Raw genomic sequence first — 25,198 nt, forward strand, 5'->3', positions numbered from 1 at the left:
TAATTGAGTTAAAGTTGTAGGCCTCAAGCCAGCCTCTAAGGAGGGCTCAGTGTTTGTGCAAGGAAGACAGTTGGTGGTGTGATACTCACAACCCTGGAAGGCAAGAGACCACCTGGATTTTCATTCATTTGTATTTATTGAGCGCTTACTGTGTGCACAGCACTGTACTAAGCGCTTGGGAAGTCCAAGTTGGCAACGTACAGAGACGGTGCCTACCCAACACTGAGCTCACAGTCTAGAAGGGGGAGACAGGACAACAAAACATGTGGACAGGTGTCAAGTCATCAGAATAAATAGAAATAAAGCTAGATGCACATCATTCGTTTCGAGGTGTTCAAAGGATAGTGTGAATTTTGCGTACACTCTCACTTTTGTGTATGTGTAGAATGGTTACACTGTGATGTACTTCTCTGCGTAGAATGGTTACATTGTGATGTTACATTGTTACAATGTTACATTGTGATGTACTTCTCTGTGTTGTGCAAGTGTGTTTTGTGGGGAGAAATTGATGATATAACAATAATGATGACGGAATTGGTTAATAATAATAATAATAATGGTGGTATTTATTAAGCGCTTACTATGTGCAAAGCACTGTTCGAAGCGCTGGGGAGGTTACAAGGTGATCAGGTGGACCCACGGGGGGCTCACAGTCTTAATCCCCATATTCCAGATCAAGTAACTGAGGCACAAAGAGGTTAAGTGACTTGCCCAAAGCCACACAAGCTGACAATTGGCGGAGCCGAGATCTGAACTCATGACCTCTGACTCCAAAGCCAATGAGCCACGTTGCTTCTCACTTGCTTTGTTCCAGGCACTGTACTAAACGCTGGGGTAGATACAAGGTAATTGGACTGGACACAGTCCCTGTCCCACATAGGGCTCAAAGTCTTAATCCCCATTTTACAGACGAGAGCACTGAGGCCCAGAGAAGTGAAGCGACTTCCCCAAAGTCACACAGCAGAGAAGTGGCACAACCGGGATTAGAACCCAGGTCCTCCTGGCTCCCAGGCTCATTCTCTATCCACTAGGCCATGCAGCTTTTTTCACACATCCCATGGTTCGAGATACTTCCTGTTTTTTAGCGAGGATCATACTATGACTTATATTGTACTAGGGCTACCTATAATAATAATAATAATAATAGCATTTATTAAGCGCTTACTATGTGCCAAGCACTGTTCTAAGTGCTGGGGAGGTTACAAGGTGATCAGGTGGTCCCACGGGAGGCTCACAGTCTTAATCCCCATTTGACAGATGAGGTCACTGAGAAGTGAAGTGACTTGCCCAAAGTCACACAGCTGGCAATTGGCGGAGTCAGAATTTGAACCCATGGCCTCTGATTCCAGCAGCACGGCTCAGTGGAAAGAGCCCGGGCTTTGGAGTCAGAGGTCAGGGGTTCAAATCCCGGCTCTGCCAATTGTCAGCTGTGTGACTCTGGGCAAGTCACTTCACTGCTCTGGGCCTCAGTTACCTCATCTGTACAATGGGGACTAAGGCTGTGAGCCCCACGTGGGACAACCTGATCGCCCTGTAACCTCCCCAGTGCTTAGAACAGTGTTTTGCACATAGTAAGCGCTTAACAAATACCATTATTATTATTATTATTATTATAATTCCAAAGTCTGGGCTCTTTCCACTGAGCCACACTGCTTCTCTTACCTATCCAACAGGTATCCTGAGTCTGAGTTTCCAGGGTAACACGGAATCATTCGGAAAACAAGTCAACTTAGAGGGGACTTCTCCACCCACGCGTATAAAGTCCCTTCAAGATCCCTATAAGCTCACAGTGGGAAAAAGAGGAAGTTGGGGCAGTGCTGGGGCCAAAAGTAGGTCAAAGTTTGGGGCGAGGAAAGGGGGATGTTACATAAGACACGTCATCCAGGGGGTGGGCAAATACAACATTCATTCATTCATTCATTCAATCGTATTTATTGAGCGCTTACTGTGTGCAGAGCACGGTACTAAGCGCTTGGGAAGTCCAAGTTGGCAACATCTAGAGACGGTCCCTACCCAACAGTGGGCTCACAGTCTAGAAGGGGGAGACAGAACAAAACAAAACATATTAACAAAATAAAATAAATAGAATAAATAGGTACCAATAAAATACAGTAATAAATACGTACAAACATATATACAGGTAAATGAAATGAAATGCAGAATGTGGAACTCATCAGGGTCTGCCTGTCAGCATCAGCGTGGCTTAGTGGCTAGATCACAGGCCTCGGAGTCAGAAGGACCTGGGTTCTAATCCCGGCCCTGCCCCATGTCTGCTGCGTAAACTTGGGCAAGCCACTTCACTTCTCTGGGCCTCAGTTACCTCACCTGCAAAATGGTGATTAAGCGTTTGACCCCCCGAAGTGGGGCAGGGGCTGTATCCAACCTGATTTTCTTGTATCTACCCCAGAACTTAGAACGGTGCTTGGCACACGGTAAGTGCTTACTAGAGAAGCAGCGTGGCTCAGTGGAAGGAGCCCGGGCTTTGGAGTCAGAGGTCATGGGTTCAAATCCCGGCTCCACCAACTGTCAGCTGTGTGACTTTGGGCAAGTCACTTCACTTCTCTGGGCCTCAGTTACCTCATCTGGAAAACGGGGATTAAGACAGTGAGCCCCCCGTGGGACAACCTCATCACCTTGTAACTTCCCCAGCGCTTAGAACAGTGCTTTGCATATAGTAAGCGCTTAATACCATCATTATTATTATTATTATTATCTACCGTCATTATTATTAATTACTATTATTATTACTGCCTAGTGAAAGCTTGGTCATCTGCCCAAATAAACTCTTACTGTTTCCTTACTCCTCATTATTGGATTTGGCAGACACTCGGCACGGCAATAACTGGGAATGACCGTCTTGCTTCTGCTGGACTCTGGAATGAATGAATGCTGGACTCTCCCAAGTGCCTAGTTCGGAGCTCTACCCGCAGAAGGCGTTCAATACAGCGACTGACTGATGGAGGTTCTTGCTCACTTCCTTCAGCTCACACTTGTTACCACTCAGAGAAACAGCATGGCTCGGCAGAAAGAGCCCGGGCTTTGGAGTCGGAGGTCACGGGTTCAAATCCCGGCTCTGCCAACCGTCAGCTCTGTGACTTTGGGCAAGTCACTTCACTTCTCTGGGCCTCAGTTACCTCATCTGGAAAACGGGGATTAAGACGGTGAGCACCCCGTGGGACAACCTGATCACCTTGTAACCTCCCCAGCGCTTAGAACAGTGCTTTGCACATAGTAAGCGCTTAATAAATATCATTATTATTATTATCTACCATAATTATTATTAATTACTATTATTACTGCCTGGTGAAAGCGCAGTCATCTGCCCAAATAAACGCTTATTGTTTTATTTCCAGAGCCTCCTTACTCCTCATTATTGGATTTGGCAGAGACTCGGCACGGCAATAGCTGGGAATGACCATTTTGCTTCTGCTGGACTCTGGAATGAATGAATGAATGCTGGACTCTCCCAAGTGCCTAGTTTGGAGCTCTACCCACCGAAGGCGTTCAATACAGTGGCCAACTGACTGGAGGTTCTTGCTCCCTTCCTTCAGCTCACATTTGTTACCACTCCCAGGTGATTGATTGATTGCTATTTGCCTGCTGCATAGGGACAGAGCACGGGCCTGGGAGTCACAAGGTTTGCTGCCGTTTCTCTGCTGCATGGGGATAGGGCACGGGCCTGGGAGTCACAAGGTTTGCTGCAGACTGTGAGCCCACTGTTGGGTAGGAACTGTCTCTATATGTTGCCAACTTGTACTTCCCAGGCGCTTAGTACAGTGCTCTGCACACAGTAAGTGCTCGATGAATACTGTTGATTGATTGATTGATTGATTGATTGATTGATTGCCATGTGTCTGCGGCATAGGGACGGGGCAGGGGCCTGAGAGTCACAAGCTTTGCCGCAGACTGTGAGCCCACTGTTGGGTAGGAACTGTCTCTATATGTTGCCAACTTGTACTTCCCAAGCGCTTAGTACAGTGCTCTGCACACAGTAAGCGCTCAATGAATACTGTTGATTGATTGATTGATTGATTGATTGCCATTTGTCTGCTGCATAGGGATAGAGCACAGGCCTGGGAGTCAGAAGGTTTGCTGACATATGTCTGTTGCACAGGGACATGGCACGGGCCTGGGAGTCACAAGGTTTGCTGCAGACTGTGAGCCCACTGTTGGGTAGGAACTGTCTCTATATGTTGCCAACTTGTACTTCCCAAGTGCTTAGTACAGTGCTCTGCACACAGTAAGCGCTCAATAAATACTGTTGATTGATTGATTGCCATTTGTCTGCTGCATAGAGATAGAGCACGGGCCTGGGAGTCAGAAGGCTTGCTGCCATTTGTCTGCTGCATAGGGACGGGGCACGGGCCTGGGAGTCACGAGGTTTGCTGCAGACTGTGAGCCCACTGTTGGGTAGGAACTGTCTCTATATGTTGCCAACTTGTACTTCCCAGGCGCTTAGTACAGTGCTCTGCACACAGTAAGTGCTCAATTAATACTGTTGATTGATTGATTGATTGATTGATTGCCATTTGTCTGCTGCATAGGGATAGAACACCGGCCTGGGAGTCACAGGTTTGCTGCAGACTGTGAGCCCACTGTTGGGTAGGAACTGTCTCTATATGTTGCCAACTTGTACTTCCCAAGCGCTTACTACAGTGCTCTGCACACAGTAAGCGCTCAATAAATACTGTTGATTGATTGATTGATTGATTGCCATTTGTCTGCTGCATAAGGAAAGAGCATGGGCCTGGGAGTCAGAAGGTTTGCTGCAGACTGTGAGCCCACTGTTGGGTAGGAACTGTCTCTATATGTTGCCAACTTGTACTTCCCAAGCGCTTAGTACAGTGCTCTGTACACAGTAAGTGCTCAATAAATACTGTTGATTGATTGATCGATTTATTGCCATTTGCTGCATAGGGATAGAACACGGGCCTGGGAGTCACAAGGTTTGCTGCCATTTGTCCGCTGCATAGGGACGGGGCACGGGCCTGGGAGTCACAAGGTTTGCTGCAGACTGTGAGCCCACTGTTGGATAGGAACTGTCTCTATATGTTGCCAACTTGTACTTCCCAAGCGCTTAGTACAGTGCTCTTCACACAGTAAGTTCCCAATAAATACTGTTGATTGATTGATTTATAGATTGCCATTTGTCTGCTGCATAGGGATAGAGCACGGGCCTGGGAGTCAGAAGGTTTGCTGCCATTTGTCTGCGCATAGGGACGGGGCACGGGCTTGGGAGTCACAAGGTTTGCTACAGACTGAGCCCACTGTTGGGTAGGAACTGCCTCTATATGTTGCCAATTTGTACTTCCCAAGCGCTTAGTACAGTGCTCTGCACACAGTAAGAGCTCAATAAATGCTGTTGATTGATTGATTGATTGATTGCCATTTGTCTGCTGCATAGGGATAGAGCACGGGCCTGGGAGTCACAAGGTTTGCTGCAGACTGTGAGCCCACTGTTGGGTAGGAACTGTCTCTATATGTTGCCAACTTGTACTTCCCAGGCGCTTAGTACAGTGCTCTGCACACAGTAAGCGCTCAATAAATACTGTTGATTGATTGATTGATTGACCCCACCGCACAGCACTCGTTCCATTCAGCAGGAGTGGTTCATTCATTCAATCGTACTTATTGAGCGCTTACTGTGTGCAGAGCACTGTACTAAGCGCTTGGGAAGTACAGGCTGGCAACATATAGAGACGGTCCCTACCCAACAGCGGGCTCACAGTCTAGAACTGGTTGCCTTTTCTAACCCAAGCAGCGGCCAAAAGTGGCTGAGAGCCATGCTTTGTTTTTTTTAATGTGGAAATCAACTCTTAACTAGCCTTAGTTCATTTTGTTTTCAGGCTCCATTTTGAATTAATCTACCTGGTTTTCCTTAATCATCCCCTGTAGTCAATTTCAGCCATACCTTGTCATCAGAGAGAAGCAGCGTGGCACACTGGAAAGAGCACGGGCTTTGGAGTCAGAGGTCATGGGTTCAAATCCCGGCTCTGCCAGTTGTCAGCTGTGTGACTTTGGGCAAGTCACTTAACTTCTCTGTGCCTCAGTTACCTCATCTGTAAAATGGGGATGAAGACTGTGAGCCCCCCATGGGACAGCCTGATCACCTTGTCATCTCCCCAGCGCTTAGAACAGTGCTTTGCACATAGTAAGCACTTAATAAATGCCATTATTATTATTATTATTACTGCTATTATTATCATTATTACTATTATTATTATCAGTTAAGACAACTGGAGCCACTCTTGATTGGATTCTGTTGGTGTAAAGAAACAACACCCCTGCCCCTCCACGGACTATAACTAGCCATCCCACCTTTCACTGAGGAGGGTGAGCCCGCCTTTTGGGCAACAGATTACATCTGTCCTCACCCATAAAGATCCGTATTAAATATTGCAATAAAAAACCGCTTGTGCTGTGTTGCTGCGACTTGACTTTTTTTTGGACTGGACACTAACAACGAGGCTGTTTCTGTGTCCTCAGGATGGCTATCTATCTATTTTATTTTGTTAATATGCTCTGTTTCGTTCTCTGTCTCCCCCTTCTAGACTGTGAGCCCACTGTTGGGTAGGGACCGTCTCTAGATGTTGCTTAGTGCTTAGTACAGTGCTCTGCACCCAGTAAGCACTCAGTAAATATGACCGACTGACTGAATGCCTTTCTGTCATATGCTGCTCTTCATTGCTGAGGGAATGATCACCTTCATTCTCCAGCTAGAAAGACTTTTACAAACTTCCGACTCTGCCACTTGTCAGCTGTGTGACATTGGGCAAGTCACTTAACTTCTCTGAGCCTCAGTTCCCTCATCTGTAAAATGGGGATTAAGACTGTGAGCACCAAGTGGGACAACCTGATCACCTTGTGTCCCCCCCACCCCCCAGCGCTTAGAACGGTGCTTCGCACATAGTAGGCGCTTAACAAATGCCATCATTATTATTATTATTTTACTTGTACATATCTATTCTATTTATTTTATTTTGATTAATATGTTTGGTTTTGTTCTCTGTCTCCCCCTTCTAGACTGTGAGCCCACTGTTGGGTAGGGACTGTCTCTATATGTTGCCAACTTGTACTTCCCAAGCGCTTAGTACAGTACTCTGCACACAGTAAGCGCTCAATAAATACGATTGATTGATTGAATGAATGAATATGTTGCCAACTTGAACTTCCCAAGCGCTTGGTACAGTGCTCCACATGTATATATGCTTGTACGTATTTATTACTCTATTTATTTATTTATTTTACTTGTACATATTTACTCTATTTTATTCTGTTAATACGTTTTGTTAATATGTTTTGTTCTCTGTCTGTCTCTGTCTCCCCCTTCTAGACTGCGAGCCCACTGTTGGGTAGGGACTGTCTCTATATGTTGCCAATTTGTACTTTCCAAGCGCTTAGTACAGTGCTCTGCACACAGTAAGTGCTCAATAAATACGATTGATGATTTACACCCACGCGCAAAATGATTGCTTACTTGGCTGAATCGTCCTCCTCCGTCAAATCTTCTTCGAGCTGAGTAAATGCCTGAATCTAGAAAAGACCAACAAAACCACCAAGTGGCCCTTCAAAAGAACTGGATATATCCACTCGGGTTTCTCCCCGCCAGCCATAAACTCCAAAAAATCTAGACCGCGAGCTCGTCGTACGCAGGAAACATTTCTACCAACTCTGTTATACTGGATTCAATTAATCAGTGGTCTTTATCGAGCACTTACTATGTGCAGAGTCTTCAGGGAAGTTCATAGGCATTAAATTAGCCAACAGAAATCAAAGAAGGATTAACAAAACTCCACTTGTTTGTCCCCTCTGAAACATTTCTCCTTTGAAAACAAAACTGTTGTCACCAGGGTGCTCAGTTTTAACTCTCACTTTGCTAATTGAGCAGCACACTGTATTACCGAGTCATTTTTAGAAAGGAAATAATGGCATGTTATTCTGATATAGTTGGGGAAGATTAATACCTGGGAAACTTTTGGGGTACTTAGAGAACACTATACAGAGTGTTTTCAAAATATCAAAAATGCCATTTTTTCCTCATTAAAAAGATAAAAGAGAATTAGCGGGAGTTTTTTCAGAGTTGCGGGCTGAAAAGTCTTGCGTATGCTTGACTGTCTTCAGCAGAGGCCCAGGGCCTTGACTTTCACTCATCTCAGCTAGCTCAGCTAGAATCCACTTGAGTTTTAGACTAAAATTTAACTTTCAAGTAACCATGACACACTATTATAGACTCGGTAACCTCAGGAAGTGTTTATGTCGAGAAAAATAAGCAAACGGGAAGCAGCGTGGCTCAGTGGAAAGTGCACGGGCTTTGGAGTCAGAGGTCATGGGTTCGAATCCTGGCTCTGCCACGTCTGCTGTGTGACCTTGGGCAAGTCACTTAACTTCTCTGAGCCTCAGTTACCTCATCTGTAAAATGGGGATTAAGTCTGTGAGCCCCACATGGGACAACCTCATCACCTTGTATCCCCACCCAGTGCTTAGCACATAGTAAGCACTGTCTCTATATTTTGCCAACTTGTACTTCCCAAGCGCTTAGTTCAGTGCTCTGCACACTGTAAGCGCTCAATAAATACTGTTGATTGATTGATCGATTGATTGCCATTTGTCTGCTGCTTAGGGATAGAGCACAGGCCTGGGAGTCACAAGGTTTGCCGCAGACTGTGAGCCCACTGTTGGGTAGGAACTGTCTCTATATGTTGCCAACTTGTACTTCCCAAGCGCTTAGTACAGTGCTGTGCACATAGTAAGCGCTCAATAAATACTGTTGATTGATTGATTGATTGATTGATTGCCATTTTTCTGCTGCATAGGGTTAGGGCACGGGCCTGGGAGTCACAAGGTTTGCTGCAGACTGTGAGCCCACTGTTGGGTAGGGACTGTCTCTATATGTTGCCAACTTGTACTTCCCAAGCGCTTAGTACAGTGCTCTGCACACAGTAAGCGCTCAATAAATACGATTGATTGATTGATTGATTGATTGCCATTTGTCCGCTGCATAGGGATAGGGCACGGGCCTGGGAGTCACAAGGTTTGCTGCAGACTGTGAGCCCACTGTTGGGTAGGAAGTGTCTCTAATATGTTGCCAACTTGTACTTCCCAAGCGCTTAGTACAGTGCTCTGCACACAGTAAGCGCTCAATAAATACGATTGATTGATTGATTGATTGCCATTTGTCCGCTGCATGGGGACAGGGCACGGGCCTGGGAGTCACAAGGTTTGCTGCAGACTGTGAGCCCACTGTTGGGTAGGAACTGTCTCTATATGTTGCCAACTTGTACTTCCCAAGCGCTTAGTACAGTGCTCTGCACACAGTAAGTGCTCAATAAATACGATTGATTGATTGATTGCCATTTGTCCGCTGCATAGGGATGGGGCATGGGCCTGGGAGTCACAAGGTTTGCTGCAGACTGTGAGCCCACTGTTGGGTAGGAACTGTCTCCATATGTTGCCAACTTGTACTTCCCAAGCACTTAGTACAGTGCTCTGAACACAGTAAGCGCTCAATAAATACTGTTGATTGATTGATTATTATTATTATTAAATGCTCAATAAAATCCCATTGTTGGGTAGGGATTGTCTCTATCCGTTGCTGAACTGTACTTTCCAAGTGCTTAGTACAGTGCTCTGCACACAGTAAGCACTCAATAAATACAACTGAATGAAAGAATGAATTAATGCAGAGCACTGAAGGAAGTGCTTATTTTCTCCCGAGCGCCTCTGCACACAGCAAGCCCTCAATAAATACCTTGGCTTGATCGATATGCCTACTTCAGTACTTCAATTTCTACCATTTTCCTGGGACAGCTAATTTATAATCACCAATTGTTTATTCCGTAGGGATACCCTTCCATCCCCTTCCCCCGTTCTTTACCCCAAGAAAGATTATGTTAATGAAATGTGTCTGAAAACCACTTTTCAAAGACAAAATGGTTCAGGAATAAATAAAAGGTTGTACTCTGCGAGACAGAAAATTCCTTCAAGACAGTGAACATGCCTACAGACTTTTGTACTCTTCCGAGTGCCTCAAAAACATTAGGTGCTCCATTAATACTATTAGCAATTGTTCAATTTCTTAAGTGCTTACTCTGTGCCGAACACTGTACTGAGCACTGGGCAGATACAAGTTAATCAGGTTGGACACAGTTCCTGCCCCATGGGGGGCTCACAGTCTAAATAGGAAGCAGTGTGGCTCAGTGGAAAGAGCACGGGCTTTGGAGTCAGAGGTCATGGGTTCGAATCCCGACTCTGCCACATGTCTGCTGGGTGGCCTTGGGCAAGTCACTTAACTTCTCTGAGCCTCAGTTACCTCATCTGTAAAATGGGAATTAAGACAATTTGATCACCATGTATCCACCCCCAGAACTTAGAACAGTGCTCTGCACATAGTAAGCGCTTAACAAATGCCATAAAAAAAAAGGAGAACGGATATTTAACCTCCATTTTAGAGATGATGAAACTAAGATGCAGAGAAGTGAAGTGACTTGGCCAAGGTCACACTGCAGACAAGTGGCAGAGCTGAGATTAGGACGCGCGTCCTCTGACTCCGGGCCCGGGCTCGTTCCACTACGCTACACTATTTCCCGAAGCAGCGTGGCTCAGTGGAAAGAGCACGAGCTTGGGAGTCAGAGGTCGCGGGTTCAAATCCCGGCTCCGCCGACCGTCAGCTGTGTGGCTTTGGGCAAGTCGCTTCACTTCTCTAGGCCTCAGCTCCCTCATCTGTAAAATGGGGATGAAGACTGTGAGCCCCCCGTGGGACGACCTGATCACCTGTATCCTCCCCAGCGCTTAGAACAGCGCTTGGCACATAGTAAGCGCTTAATACATGTCATTATTATTATTATTACTAGTGATTGCTCACCAGCTCTGTGACCATGATGGGCCACAGGGAGGTCAGATGCTGAGGGGAGATTCTTAGCAGCAGCACTCTGAAAAAGAGAAACATCTGAGCCGCAACTAGGGACGTCTGTCCGACTCGTAGATTGTCTGTCAGTCGTTCTGGGGAAAGAAAATTTTGAAGGGATCAGAGACATCTTGGCTAATTAAATGCACCCTTCATTAAAGGCTTGTGTTTGTATTTTGTAAATGTAGACCGGTGTCTAACTTGGGTAGGTGGAAAAATCACACAGTCTGAACAGGAGTTCCATATTCCAGAGAGCACAGCCCATAGCTGACTCAACTTTATCAAAATAGTTCTTTGTTTAAGCGGCTTTCCACATTCATCATCATCATCATCAATCGTACTTATTGAGCGCTTACTGTGTGCAGGGCACTGTACTAAGCGCTTGGGAAGTACAACTTGGCAACAACGAGTTGGCAACAACAAATGAATTCATTCATTCATTCAATTGTATTTATTGAGCACCTACTGTGTGCAGAGCACTGCACTAAGCGCTTCGGAAGTACAAGTTGGCAGCATAATCAAATCAGCAAATCAATAGTCTATGAATGTCTTGAGCAAGAAGAAGAATCTACTTTTTTTCCCCCCTTTAAACCCCACCGCAGGTCAGCTCATCCTTAATGGATGGATGAACTTGTATCTACACCAGTTCTTAGACCATAGTAAGCACTCAACGAAGACAATAATAACGATAATAATAAAAAAATTCCAACACTGAGAAAGCTTTCCTAACCCTGCTCGAGGTAGGCTACAGGCACAATCTCAATCAATCAATCAATCAATCGTATTTATTGAGCGCTTACTGTGTGCAGAGCACTGGACTAAGCGCTTGGGAAGTACAAGTTGGCAACATACAGAGACAGTCCCTACCCAACAGTGGGCTCACAGTCTAAAAGGGGGAGACAGCGAACAGAACCAAACATACTAACAAAATAAAATAAATAGTCTCCTTCGGAAGACTCCAAATTGGTGGAGCGGAAACACATTATAAAATCATCACCATGATAGCGGTATTAAGCTTTTAGACTTTTAAGCTTTTAAGATCTTTTAGACTGTGAGCCCACTGTTGGGTAGGGACTGTCTCTATATGTTGCCAACTTGTACTTCCCAAGCACTTAGTACAGTGCTCTGCACACGGTAAGCGCTCAATAAATACGATTGATTGATTGATTGATTGATTGACCAGGGAGTGGCCAATTTAAACCAAGAGCAGCTGGGACGGAGAGGTGGCAGGCATGGCAGTGGAGACCCGCGACAAGTTTCTTACCTTGTATCAGTGGAAGATAAAGGTGATACTGATCCATCTCGCCGCTGAAGACGGCGAAAGCCTGCCGCTTCAAGAGCATGGCTTTCTGCTCAGCACTCGAGAAGAGTTTGAGAGAGCTGCTCTGCATGGCTGAAAAGAAGAAGAAGAAGAAGAAGAAGAAATGGACCCTCAGTGGCGGGGAAGACAAATCAGCCTGTCAATAATAATCAATCAATCAATCATATTTATTGAGTGCTTACTGTGTGCAGAGCACTGTACTATGCGCTTGGGAAGTACAAGTTGGCAACATATAGAGACAGTCCCTCCCCAGCAGTGGGCTCACAGTCTAATAATAATAATTATTACTCCTTTTATTTATTTATTTTACTTGTACATATTTATTCTATTCTGTTAATATGTTTTGTTCTCTGTTCTTTTAGAACAGAGTTTAGTTCTTTTAGACTGTGAGCCCACGGTTGGGTAGGGACTGTCTCTACATGTTGCCAACTTGTACTTCCCAAGCGCTTAGTACAGTGCTCTGAACACAGTAAGCGCTCAATAAGTATGACTGATTGATTGATTCTCTGTCTCCCCCTTCTAGACTGTGAGCCCACTGTTGGGTAGGGACCAACTCTAGATGTTGCCAACTTGGACTTCCCAAGCACTTAGTACAGTGCTCTGCACACAGTAAGCGCTCAATAAATACGATTGAATGAATGAATAATAATAATGATGATATTTGTTAAGTGCTTACTATGTGCGAAGCACTGCTCTAAGCACTAGGGTAGATACAAGGCAATCAGGTTGTCCCACATGGGGCTCACAGTCTTAACCCCTATTTTACAGATGAGGGAACTGAGTCACAGAGAAGTTAAGTGACTTCCCAAAGTCACACAGCTGACAAGTGGCAGAGCCAGGATTAGAACCCATAATAATAGTAATAATGATGGCATTTGTTAAGCGCTTACTATGTGCAAAGCACTGTTCTAAGCGCTGGGGGGATACAAGGTGATCAGGTTGTCCCATGTGGGGCTCCCAGTCTTAATCCCCATTTTTCAGATGAGGGAACTGAGGCCCAGAGAAGTGAAGTGACTTGCCCGAAGTCACACAGCTGACAAGTGCCAACTTGTACTTCCCAAGCGCTTAGTACAGTGCTCTGCACACAGTAAGCGCTCAATAAATACGATTGATTGATTGAAGTGGCGGGGCCGGGATTTGAACCCATGACCTTTGACTCCAAAGCCCGGGCTCTTTCCACTGAGCCACGCTGCTTCAGTAAGCGCTCAATAAATATGATTGATTGATTGAAGTGGCAGGGCCGGGATTTGAACCCATGACCTCTAACTCCAAAGCCCGGGCTCTTTCCACTGAGCCATGCTGCTTCTCTAAGCAGCAAGGCAAATCTCCTAGCCCAGCGGTCGGTCATTTCCGTGATACGCAATCCGCAAACACCACGGTACTTACTCATCAGATCTTTAAACATGGTTTTCTCGTGCGTCAGAAGATGGTCGATAATGGATTTCCAACTGCAGAGAGGAAAACAGAATAACGGCAAAGTCGAGCCAGTCGGGTGAAAAGTAGCGGGAACAGAATCTCTTTCCCCAAGGCTCATTCCAGCGCTTGGAACGGTGCTTTGCACCTAGTGAGCGCTTAACAAATGCCGTCATTATTATTTCACTGTAGGACTTTCTCCTTCCCCATCCGTTCCCCAAGCTTTGTGAAGCTAGAAGGGAAATTCAGCAGGGGCGAGAGGAAAAACTGAACCAGGGCTAGGCGATCTCCATTTTGCTCCTCTACCCACCCACATCAGTCGTGGGGAATGAAAAGCGCGAGAGAGTGTTAGGTTGTGGGTTCTGGACCCCACTGCTTATTCTGTTGTCTGGGCCCTCGGGTCTGTGGATGCATCCCTTCCCGCGCCGCTACCCGACCCCCCGGGATCTCACCTCTGTTGATGGTTCACTGCCTCTGAGGAGGTGCTACCCGCCTCCCATCCGGCTCACGAGGAAGAATTAAGGTTGGTCTAAATATTCCCACGACTGGCAGGGGCTCTGAGCGTTGCGTTAGTTTGATTAGGGTTCACCTCATTCACCGGGACGGAGCCCCAGATCCCTTATTCTCAGTTTCCATTCCTTTCTAGGATTTGGGCACCTAAGGGATTGACCCCCCCCACCCCCCCCCCGTGACCAGTTACCCAATATTTCCTGGAGGTAACCCATTCCCTTTTATCCTGGGTATGGGACCTCCTTTTTTATGGTATTTGGTAAGCGCTTGGACTGGAGACCTGAGTTAGATGGTCTGGGTGGGACAGATGACCACAGGGGAACAACCCAAGTTTCCTCCAAGCATCCAGTAATAATAATAATAATAATAATGGCATTTATTAAGCACTTAACTATGTGCAAAGCACTGTTCTAAGCACTGGGGGGGAGGGATACAAGGTGATCAGGTTGTCCCACGTGGGGCTCACAGTCTTCATCCCCATTTTACAGATGAGGTCATTGAGGCCCAGAGAAGTGAAGTGACTTGCCCAAAGCCACACAGCTGACAAGTGGCGGAGCCGGGATTGGAACCCATGACCTCTGACTCCAAAGCCCGGGCTCTTTCCACTGAGCCACGCTGCTTCTCCATAGCCACTGGCAGAATGGCCATCCATAGAGAAGCAGCGTGGCTCAGTGGGAAGAGCCCGGGCTTTGGAGTCAGAGGTCGTGGGTTCGAATCCCGACTCCACCACAAGTCTGCTGTGTAACCTTGGGCAAGTCACTTAACTGCTCTGAGCCTCAGTTACCCCATCTGTAAAAATGGGGATTAAGACTGTGAGCCCTACGTGGGACAACTTGATCACATTGTATCCCCCCAGCGCTTAGAACAGTGCTTTGCACGTAGTAAGCACTTAACAAATGCCGTTATTATTATTATTATTATTATTATCGGTCTGACCCAGTGGTGGCAGTGCTTGGCCTTGGTCATATCTCTACCGCCACACTGCCCAGACCCCCCGGGGACCGAGTCAGCGGCATCCTCAGAGCAGAAGCCGGCGTGGTGATTTATAAATGGAAACTTGTTACCGTGGGAGACGCGATCTCCCTCCTGGCCGGTAGATTAAATCAATCAATTAGTGATTTTCCTGCCCTAAACCTGATCTAAACCCCCTGCCTCCAGGGAGGCGGAGGCCAGGGAGATGGACAGGGACGGACAGTGTTCCCTCATTCCACCCCGCCGCTCCTTACTGCACGCAGGATGTATCCATCTGGAAGAAAGCCGGGTCCATGTAGAGGTCCAGAACCTCCTTTTTCCAGGTTCGTTTGGTGTAGGCGTAACCACTGAGGGAGCCGAGCAGCTGAGCCCCGGCCCGGAAACTGGGAATGTTGTAGGTGCTGTTGAAAAGGAGAGGTGGTGGGGAAGAGAAACTTCCACACTGGTCACAAGTGTCCTCTAAAGATACCCAGTACTCTCAGTTCAGCCAGAATTTGGGTTTTAACCGATGGTATTTCCGTGTGCAGAGCACTGTACTAAGCACTTGGGAGACTACGCTACAACAGAATTGGCATCAGGAGCGTACAGTCTATTCTTTCATTCATTCAATTGCATTTATTGAGCGCTTACTGTGTGCAGAGCACTGTACTAAGCGCTTGGGAGAGTAGAATACAACAATAAATGGACACATTCCCCGCCCACAACGAGCTTACAGTCTAGACGGGAGGGGCGGGGGTGGCAGACATCGACACAAATAAATAAACTACAGATATGAACACAAGTGCAGTGGCTGGGACGGGGGAAGAACGGAGGGAGCAAGTCAGGGTGACGCAGAAGGGAGTAGGAGAAGAGGAAAGGAGGGGCTTCGTCTGGGAAAGTCTCTTGCAGGAGATGGGTAATAATAATCATAATAATGATGACATTTATTAAGCGCTTACTATGTGCAAAGCACTGCTCTAAGCGCTGGGGAGGTTACAAAGTTACAAGGTTACAAAGTTACAAAGGTTACAAAGGTTAGGGGAAGCAGCGTGGCTCAGTGGAAAGAGCCCAGGCTTTGGAGTCAGAGGTCATGGCTTCAAATCCCAGCTCCGCCACTTGTCAGCTGGGTGACTTTGGGCAAGTCACTTCACTTCTCTGGGCCTCAGTTACCTCATCTGTAAAATGGGGATTAAGACTGTGAGCCCCAAGTGGGGCAACCTGATCACCTTGTAGCCTCCCCAGTGCTTAGAACAGTGCTTTGCACATAGTAAGCACTTAATAAATGCCATTATTATTCAGCGCTTAGAACAGTGCTTTGCACATAGTAAGCACTTAATAAATGCCATCATTATTATTATTATTATTACAAAGTGATCAGGTTGTCCCACGGGGGGCTCAAACTCTTAATCCCCATTTTCCAGATGAGGGAACTGAGGCCCAGAGAAGTGAAGTGACTTGCCCAAAGTCGCATAGCTGACAATTGGTGGAGCCGGAATTTGAACCCATGACCTCTGACTCCAAAGCCCGGGCTCTTTCCACTGAGCCACGCTGCTTCTCATGGTAATAATGATGGCATTTGTTAAGCGCTTACTATGTGCGAAGCACTGTTCGAAGCGGTGCGGGGGGATACAAGGTGATCAGGTTGTCCCACGTGGGGCTGTCTTCATCCCCATTTTCCAGATGAGGTCACTGAGGCCCAGAGACGTGAAGTGACTTGCCCAAAGTCACACAGCTGACAAGTGGTGGAGCCATGACCCATGACCTCTGGCTCCCAAGCCCGGGCTCTTTCCACTGAGCCACGCTGCTTCCCTTAAAGGGAGGGGAGGCAGACATTGAAATTAATTCCAGATATGTAACCAAATGCTGTGGGCCTGAGGGGAGGGTGAATGCCAATTCACTTCTCAGTTCCCTCATCTGTCAAATGGGGATTAAGACTGTGAGCCCCCCATGGGACCACCTGATCACCTTGTAACCTCCCCAGCGCTTAGAACAGTGCTTTGCACATAGTAAGCGCTTAATAAATGCCATTATTATTAACAAATTCCAACATCATTATTGTTATTATTATTATCATCAATTTCTCCCCACAAAACACTCTCGCACAACACAGAGAAGTACATCACAACGTAACCATTCTACACATACACAAAAGCGAGAGTGTGCGCAAAATTCATACCATCCTTTGAACACCTCAAAACGAATGATGTGCATCTAGCTTTATTTCTATTTATTCTGATGACTTGGCACCCGTCCACAGGTTTTGTTTTGTTGTCCGTCTCCCCCTTCTAGAGTGTGAGCCCCTTGCTGGGTAGGGACCGTCTCTATAGGTTGCCGACTTGGACTTCCCAAGCGCTTAGTACAGTGCTGTGCACACAGTAAGCGCTCAATAAATATGACTGAATGAATGAATGAATAAAGGAACCACAAAAAGACACACACACACACTCATACTACCGAGCACTGACTGAGGAAGCAGCCGAGTATACGACTGAATAGACGTGATCCGCACCCTCCAGGAGAATAATGATGGAATTTGTTAAGCGCTTACCATGTGCCAAGCACTGTTCTAAGGATCCTACAATCTACTGAGGCAGAAGCAGCGTGGCTCAGTGGAAAGAGCCCGGGCTTTGGAGTCAGAGGTCGTGGGTTCAAACCCCGGCTCCGCCAACTGTCAGCTGTGTGACTTTGGGCAAGTCACTTCACTTCTCTGGGCCTCAGTTACCTCATCTGGAAAATGGGGATTAAGACTGTGAGCCCCCCCGGGGACAACCTGATCACCTTGTAACCTCCCCAGTGCTTAGAACAGTGCTTTGCACATAATAAGCACTTAAATGCCATCATTATTGTTATTATTATTACTGAGAGAGACAAGCATTAAAATATTTTACAGGTAGGAGGATGAATGGAAAGAAGAGATGTCCATGAGGTTCTAAGAGAATATCACCCCCTGACCTGTTGTGTGGCCTTGGGCAAGTCACTTGACTTCTGTGCTTGCGTTTCCTTATCTGGAAAATGTACCTCCACTTCTCCCCGCATCCACCTCCTTAGACTGTGAGCCACACGAGGCACAGAGATTATGTCCGATCTGACTGTAATTTATCTACCCCAGCGCTTAGCAGAGTGCTTGGTATATAGAAGCAGCGTGGCTCAGTGGAAAGAGCCCGGGCTTGGGAGCCGGAGGTCACGGGTTCTAATCCCGACTCCACCACCTGTCAGCTGTGTGACTTTGGGCAGGTCACTTCACTTCTCTGGGCCTCAGTTACCTCATCTGTCAAATGGGGATTCATCAATCAATCAATCAATCGTATTTATTAAGCGCTTACTGTGTGCAGAGCACTGTACTAGGCGCTTGGGAAGTACAAGTCGGCAACGCATAGAGACAGTCCCTACCCAACAGAGGGCTCACAGTCTAGAAGGGGGAGACAGAGAACAAAACCAAACATGCTAACAAAATAAAATAAATAGAATAGATATGTACAAGTAAGATAAATAAATAGAGTAATAAATATGTACAAACATATATACATCTATACAGGAGCTGTGGGGAAGGGAAGGAGGAAAGATGGGGAGATGGAGGGGGGACGAGGGGGAGAGGAAGGAAGGGGCTCAGTCTGGAAAGGCCTCCTGATTAAGACTGTGAGCCCCCCGTGGGACAACCTGATCACCTTGTATCCCCCCCCCCCACAGTGCTTAGAACAGTGCCTCGCACATAGTAAGCGCTTAACAAATGCCATTATTATTATTATTATTATTATTAGAAAGCATTTAACAAATACCTCATTTATTATTATTACTACTCCCCTAGGACGATGGAAGGAGAGATTACCTGTGATTGCGTAAGTAAGGGAAAACGTAGTACAGCAAACGTGAGATTAGTGGCACAGCTTTCTCCTTCTCATCGCTACGATAGACCACATCTAGGAGAGAAGCCAGGACCTGGAAGACAATCAGGTATGGAAGATCTCAAATCGGTATAGGTTTAGGGAAGCAAGAAGTCAAGCCAGTGGGTTGCTCTAGCAATCAAAATCCCTGATGTGGGTCTGTGTGGGACAATCTGCTCTGTAGGGCCACCCTTCAACGAACTCCAAAATCACCGTTTCCCAGTTTCGTCTTCTGTAATCAGTCAACGGCATTTATTGAACGCTTCCTGAGTGCAGAGCAGTGTTTTAAGCTCCTGGGAGAGTTCATACAACAAAGTGGGCAGGCACAATACCTGCCCACAAGGAGCTTACTTGTCTAGAGGGGAGCCTTCAGGTAAAGGAGGGAAGCAACCATCCAGTGCTTCACCTTCACCAGTGAAGACTGTGAGCCCGTTGCTGGGGAGGGACTGTCTCTATATGTTGCCAACTTGTACTTCCCAAGCGCTTAGTACAGTGCTCTGCACACAGTAAGCGCTCAATAAATATGACTGATTGATTGATTGATTGAAGGGGATCCGGTCCTTACCTCGGCGAGAAGAGAAAGCGCTTGGACGCTGTAGGTGGACGGGGCAGAGGCCGATACCATTGAAGAAGGGACTGTGGGAACTTCTATTAGAAAAAAACAAAGACGGGTTGCATTTGTACTTTGACACCAACTAGGGGAAGATATCTCACATCTATCCATTGGACTCGTTGCAGGGGAGAAGACTGCTTAGTACAGTGCTCTGCACACATTAAGGACACACACTGAATGAAGAAACCAATGATGGTGAGGAGGCTCATTTCAAATGTCTCTCCGGAGTATTCGAAATACAATTTACCGAATACCAAGTTTGGGCCTTGCACTTTACTGGGCAACTGGGGTATTAACGGATCGGATACTGTCCGGTCAACTACTAGCCCTGGGCTCAGGGACAGCCCAAATGCCAGTTTCCACAGAGAGTTGTGGGGAAGGGTGGGAGAAGTTGGGGGAAATGGACGGGGAAGGGGCTTCTGGAGACAGCTGCCCAGAGACAGTTTGTGGCACCCAGTTAGGGCGTGTGCAGGAGAATAAAACCAACGTGAAAGGCTCTCAGAGTTGTGTCACATTTCCTGTCCATACGAAATGTCATGTTGTTTGCCTTCCCACAGACTTCACAGGCACACGCTAGCAATAATAATAATGACTTTGGTATTTGTTAAGCGCTTACTATGTGCCAAGCACTGTTCTAAGCTCTGGGGGAGATACAAGGTAATCAGGTTGTCCCACATGGGGCTCACAGGCTTAATCCCCATTTTCCAGATGAGGTCACTGAGGCCCAGAGTAGTTAAGTGACTTGCCCAAAGTCACACAGCTGATAAGGGGTGGAGCCGGGATTAGAACCCATGACCTGTGACTCCCAATCTGTGCTCTTTCCACTGGGCCAGGCTACTTCCCTAACTCCTCCTTTCAGGCCTAAGGCGGCAACTTTTCTGTCACTTTCAAGGGGAAAGAGGTGGCAAGGGCGTTTCCACTATTAGCACTTTACTCAAGATGGGAACCTGCAAAGAGAAACTTCCCTTTCTTCACGGTACTCAAACCTAAAAGTGCTATTTTGGCTCCTCTTATCTAAACGCTTGACAGGAAACCATTTTGGGGGCTCAGCATAGCCAGATGATATAAGCCACGGTGTATTTTGGGGACCGCTCATTCACATACTATCTACAGGTAGACCCAAGTTGACAGTACAGTTAAGTTGGCAGCGTTTCACAATCCTACGGTGACTTGTATTCAAATGGCCACAGGCAATGTCACGAGTGTGAGAGACCAAAGGGAGAGGAAAAACGGTGATAAAATGAAACCTCCTGCTTACCACCCACATCCTCTTCGGCATCGGATTCATCTACCGTGATCTGGGGCTGGGCTTTCACCTCCAGATTTCGGCTCAGCCAGCTGGTCTGCTCTAGGGAAGAGCCGGCCACATTGCCCACAGCTTCCAGGATTTTTTGGGTGACCTCCTGATAAACAACAACAACAATAATCATAACAATAATAAAATAAAATAACATAATAAATAATAATAATAAGATAATAAAATAACAATAATAATAATCTGTTAAGGGCTTACTATGTGCCAAGCACTGTACTAAGTGCTGGGGCAACAGCTGATCAGGTCGGACACGGTCCCTGCCCCCCGTGTGCTCACAAAGGGAGAGGGAAAAATAGGTATTGAATCCCCATTTTACCAATGGAGAAACCGAAGCACAAAGAAGTGAAGTGACTTGTCCAAGACCTGTATATATGTATATACCTGTATATATATGTATATTCATTCATTCAATCGTATTTATTGAGCGCTTACTGTGTGCAAGCACTGGACTAAGCGCTTGTGAAGTACAAGTTTCATTCAATCGTATTAATTGAGCGCTTACATGTATATGTTTGTACATATACATATGTACATATACATATGTAATGTATATGTTTGTACATATTTATTCCTCTATTTATTTATTTTATTTGTACATATTTATTCTATTTATTTTATTTTGTTAATATGTTTTGTTCTTTGTCTCCCCCTTCTAGACTGTGAGCCCGCTGTTGGGTAGGGACCGTCTCTATATGTTGCCAACTTGGACTTCCCAAGTGCTTAGTCCAGTGCTCTGCACACAGTAAGTGCTCAATAAATACGATTGAATGAATGACTATAGCAGAGACTGTGAGCCCGTCTTCTAGACTGTGAGCCCGCTGTTGGGTAGGGACAGTCTCTATATGTTGCCAACTTGGACTTCCCAAGCGCTTAATACAGTGCTCTGCACACAGTAAGCACTCAATAAATATGATTGAATGAATGAAAGTGGCAGAGCCAGGATGAGAACTTAGGTTGCCTGAATTTCAGGCCCGGGCTGTATGCACTGGGCTGCACTGTTTCTCTTCTGTTGTGAGTAATCAGACAGCAGAATCCCTGCGAGGGAAGTCGCCTGTCAGAGAGGACTGGGTCTGTCCTGTTTTCCAGCAAGCACTCAGCTCTGAATCTGCTTGAACTGCTCGCTGGCCTACTCTGACGGCCACGGAAATGGAATGGGGGAAACAGGTGATAAGAGAAAAGGAAGGTTTTGGTAATAATTATAGTATTCAATAAGCATTACCAAGTGTCGGGGTAGATGCAAGGAAATAAAGTCAGGCATACTCCCTGCCCACATGAGGTCTCACACTCTAAGGGGCAGTGAACACAGATACCTTACCCCTAATCTTACAAATGAAGAAACTGAGGCCCATAAGAGGTTAACTGCGAACGGCTGAAACATCTTCAGCAGGGTTAGCGTGATCAGCGGAAATGTTCACACCCACCTGCAGGTCCTTCTGATCCTTCTTGTTTTCCAGGGTAGGAGTTCTGGTCACAAAATCGTTCAGCATGCTGTGGAAAGACAAGTTACTCCGGGTCAACAACGAGAGCGGCCTGGCTTAGGTACGGAAATTCCCGGATAGCGAGAACACGCGGCTGCCGTGAGGGAAGCGTTCAGTAAAAACCATTCATTGGGGTCTCCGGTGGAGGGGACGGTACCTGAGAAGCAAAAAATAGCCAGGTGGAGCCAGGTTCAGCTGTACGGATTCCTTCAAGACGCCCAACAGGGGCGGAAAATTCTCCTGCAGCGCGGATACAGGGAGCCTGTGTGGACGATTGGAACGGTTTGGTATTCATTCAGTCAGTCAGTCATATTTATCGAGTGCTTACTGTGTGCAAAACAGCAAACTAAACGCTTGGGAGAGTACAATTTAACAATAAGCAGTCACATTCCCTGTCCACAACGAGCTCACAGTCTACTCACCTTGTAACCTCCCCAGAGCTTAGAACAGTGCTTTGCACATAGCAAGCGCTTAATAAATGCCATTATTATTATTATTATATTATTATTACGCCACCAGGGCCCTGCTAGGAAGTGACACTAGCCTAACTCACAGCCAACCAGCGGTGTTTTCTGACCTCTTACTGATTGCGAGGAGCTGTACTAAGCACTTAGGACATTTTAACTGAAGCAAGGTCCAAATATCACAATTAGTATTCATTAGGAAGGCTCACATTCTCTGCCCTCCAGGAGCTAATAGCTCAATGGATATTTACAAAAAGTAAATTTACTTTACTGTGCTCCTCACACAGTAAATTTACAGGTGATATTTACAGGTGATATTTACAAAAAGTGGGGGCAGGAGGAAGGAAAAGGATCTAACAGATCGTTGTACAAATATGTCAGGACGAAACAGCTATTATTATTGTTGCTGCTGGTAATTATATAATAATAATGGCATTTGTTAAGCGCTTACTGTGTGCAAGGCACTGTTCTAAGCGCTGGGGAGGATACAAGGTGATCAGGTTGTCCCACGTGGGGCTCACAGTCTTAATCCCCATTTTACAGACGAGGTGACTGAGGCCCAGAGAAGTTAAGTGACTCAACCAAAGTCACGCAGCTGACAATTGGCGGAGCCGGGATTTGAACCCATGACATCTGATTCCCAAGCCCGGGCTCTTTCCACTGAGCCACTACTCTGGGAATACACGAAGGCCCTCGGTGGATCTTTGCAGGTTAAGGGTGCTGGCCTGAGGGAATACAATCAATCGTATTTATTGTGCGCTTACTGTGTGCAGAGAGTGCTGAGGTCCAAGCTGAGCAAGGATGGAAAGGGCCCCTGCTATAAATGCAACTGAGTACAGAAGCCAGAAACCCCTCTCTCAATAGACCCTGTTTTATACAAACACCACCCGCTCCCAGAAGACTTTCAAAGTGCACTTTCTATTCACCATTGGCTACTAATAAATTCATTTAATTTAAAAATAAACATCAAAGAGCACTTTCTATTCACAGTTGGCTACTAATAAATTCATTTAATTTAAAAACAAACACACAGCAGCAGTCAAACCCCAGCTCTGTCCCCATGAACACCAGCCGCTTTATTTAACCGAGGGTCTGATTTGGACACCACAACTTAAAATTATAAGCTGGATACCTGGGGGAACAGGAATTCTTTTTAAGGGGCAGCCTGCCCATCCTAGACTTCTCTCGCTCCTAACCCACTAGGGAAAAATCAATCAGAATAAGAAATCCAGGAATTGTTCATACAGTCTTGGCACCAAGAAGCTAATCAAGGTAAAAAGGAAGCACCCAGCCCTTTCTGCTTCTGTCTACGTTTTGTCTTCTGCTCCCCTGTCAATCAATCAATCAAGTGTATTTATTAAGCACTTACTGTGTGCAGAGCACTGGACTAAGCGCTTGGGAAGTACAAGTTGTCGACCCTCCTCCTACAGGAAGTTCTCCTTAATAACCCCAAACCACAGCCCAATTTGTGCAATCAAGAGTCTTTACTGAGCACCGGTTGTGTGCAACACAATTAATGAACAGGCTTTGAGTGCCTACCAACCGCAGAGCACGGTATTAACTGCTTTGGAGAGTATGACAGAGTAGGAGGACATGATCCCTGCCATCAAGGACGAGTGGAGAAGACATTCTCTAAAACGATTTATAAGTAGGAGGAAGAAGGAGAGTGGAGATACTAAGGTGAATGCCTAGCTAATGGGGTACATATAGTGACCGTCTCTATATATTGCCAACTTGTACTTCCCAAGCGCTCAGTACAGTGCTCTGCACACAGTAAGCGCTCAATAAATACGATTTAATGAATACAGTGATCCAGGTGGCTATAAATAGCCAAGTGCACGGTTGGGGAAGACTGCTAGGGTCGGGAAGTGGGAAAATTAGATGGGGAACATCTCTTGGAGGAGATGAACGCTGAACTGGGGGAGAGGAAAGAGGATTGGGGTTTCCTGAACACAGTCCAGAGAAAGTTCATGGCACCCAGCTGTGGTGCATGCAGGAGAATGAAAACACCAAGAAAGACTCTCAGAGTTGTGTCCACTTCACTGACACCACGAAATGGCAAGTTGCTTTCCTTCCCACAGCTTCCACAGGCACACATTACCTCCCTAACTCCTCCTTTCAGGCCTAAGAAGCCAACTTTTCTGTCCCGCTCAAGGGGGGAGGAGAGAGATGAGGTCGGTGGATCTGAAGGAGGAGGGAGTCGAGGCCAAATCTGTTCAATTTGTTTTTTGGAATGAATGTCACTGTCGATAAATCTTTATATGAGGATTGTGGCTTTTGAGCTCACTGAGCACTTGAGAGTAGGGACAAAGCCCAGTGTTCTGCCTGATTGGGAGTCCTCTTGTAGAT

General features: G+C 46.3%; 1 protein-coding gene across 3 annotated transcripts in view; it reads right to left on the reverse strand.

Moving 5' to 3' along the window:
- DOP1B (DOP1 leucine zipper like protein B) overlaps nucleotides 1-25,198 on the reverse strand; it is a 97,699-nt gene that overhangs the window by 3,056 nt on the left and 69,445 nt on the right. For all 3 annotated transcript variants that reach the window (XM_038766085.1, XM_038766084.1, XM_038766086.1), the window contains 10 exons: nucleotides 22,543-22,647; nucleotides 22,329-22,395; nucleotides 20,851-20,995; nucleotides 19,545-19,627; nucleotides 18,925-19,034; nucleotides 15,374-15,520; nucleotides 13,611-13,672; nucleotides 12,168-12,296; nucleotides 10,862-10,998; nucleotides 7,478-7,533 (listed from right to left, as the gene is read on the reverse strand). In XM_038766085.1, the coding sequence (XP_038622013.1) occupies nucleotides 7,478-7,533; nucleotides 10,862-10,998; nucleotides 12,168-12,296; nucleotides 13,611-13,672; nucleotides 15,374-15,520; nucleotides 18,925-19,034; nucleotides 19,545-19,627; nucleotides 20,851-20,995; nucleotides 22,329-22,395; nucleotides 22,543-22,647 (1,041 nt within the window). The remainder of the gene's footprint in view (nucleotides 1-7,477; nucleotides 7,534-10,861; nucleotides 10,999-12,167; nucleotides 12,297-13,610; nucleotides 13,673-15,373; nucleotides 15,521-18,924; nucleotides 19,035-19,544; nucleotides 19,628-20,850; nucleotides 20,996-22,328; nucleotides 22,396-22,542; nucleotides 22,648-25,198) is intronic.

Source organism: Tachyglossus aculeatus, chromosome 24 (genome assembly GCF_015852505.1).
Source record: "Tachyglossus aculeatus isolate mTacAcu1 chromosome 24, mTacAcu1.pri, whole genome shotgun sequence".
Taxonomy (NCBI): domain Eukaryota; kingdom Metazoa; phylum Chordata; class Mammalia; order Monotremata; family Tachyglossidae; genus Tachyglossus; species Tachyglossus aculeatus.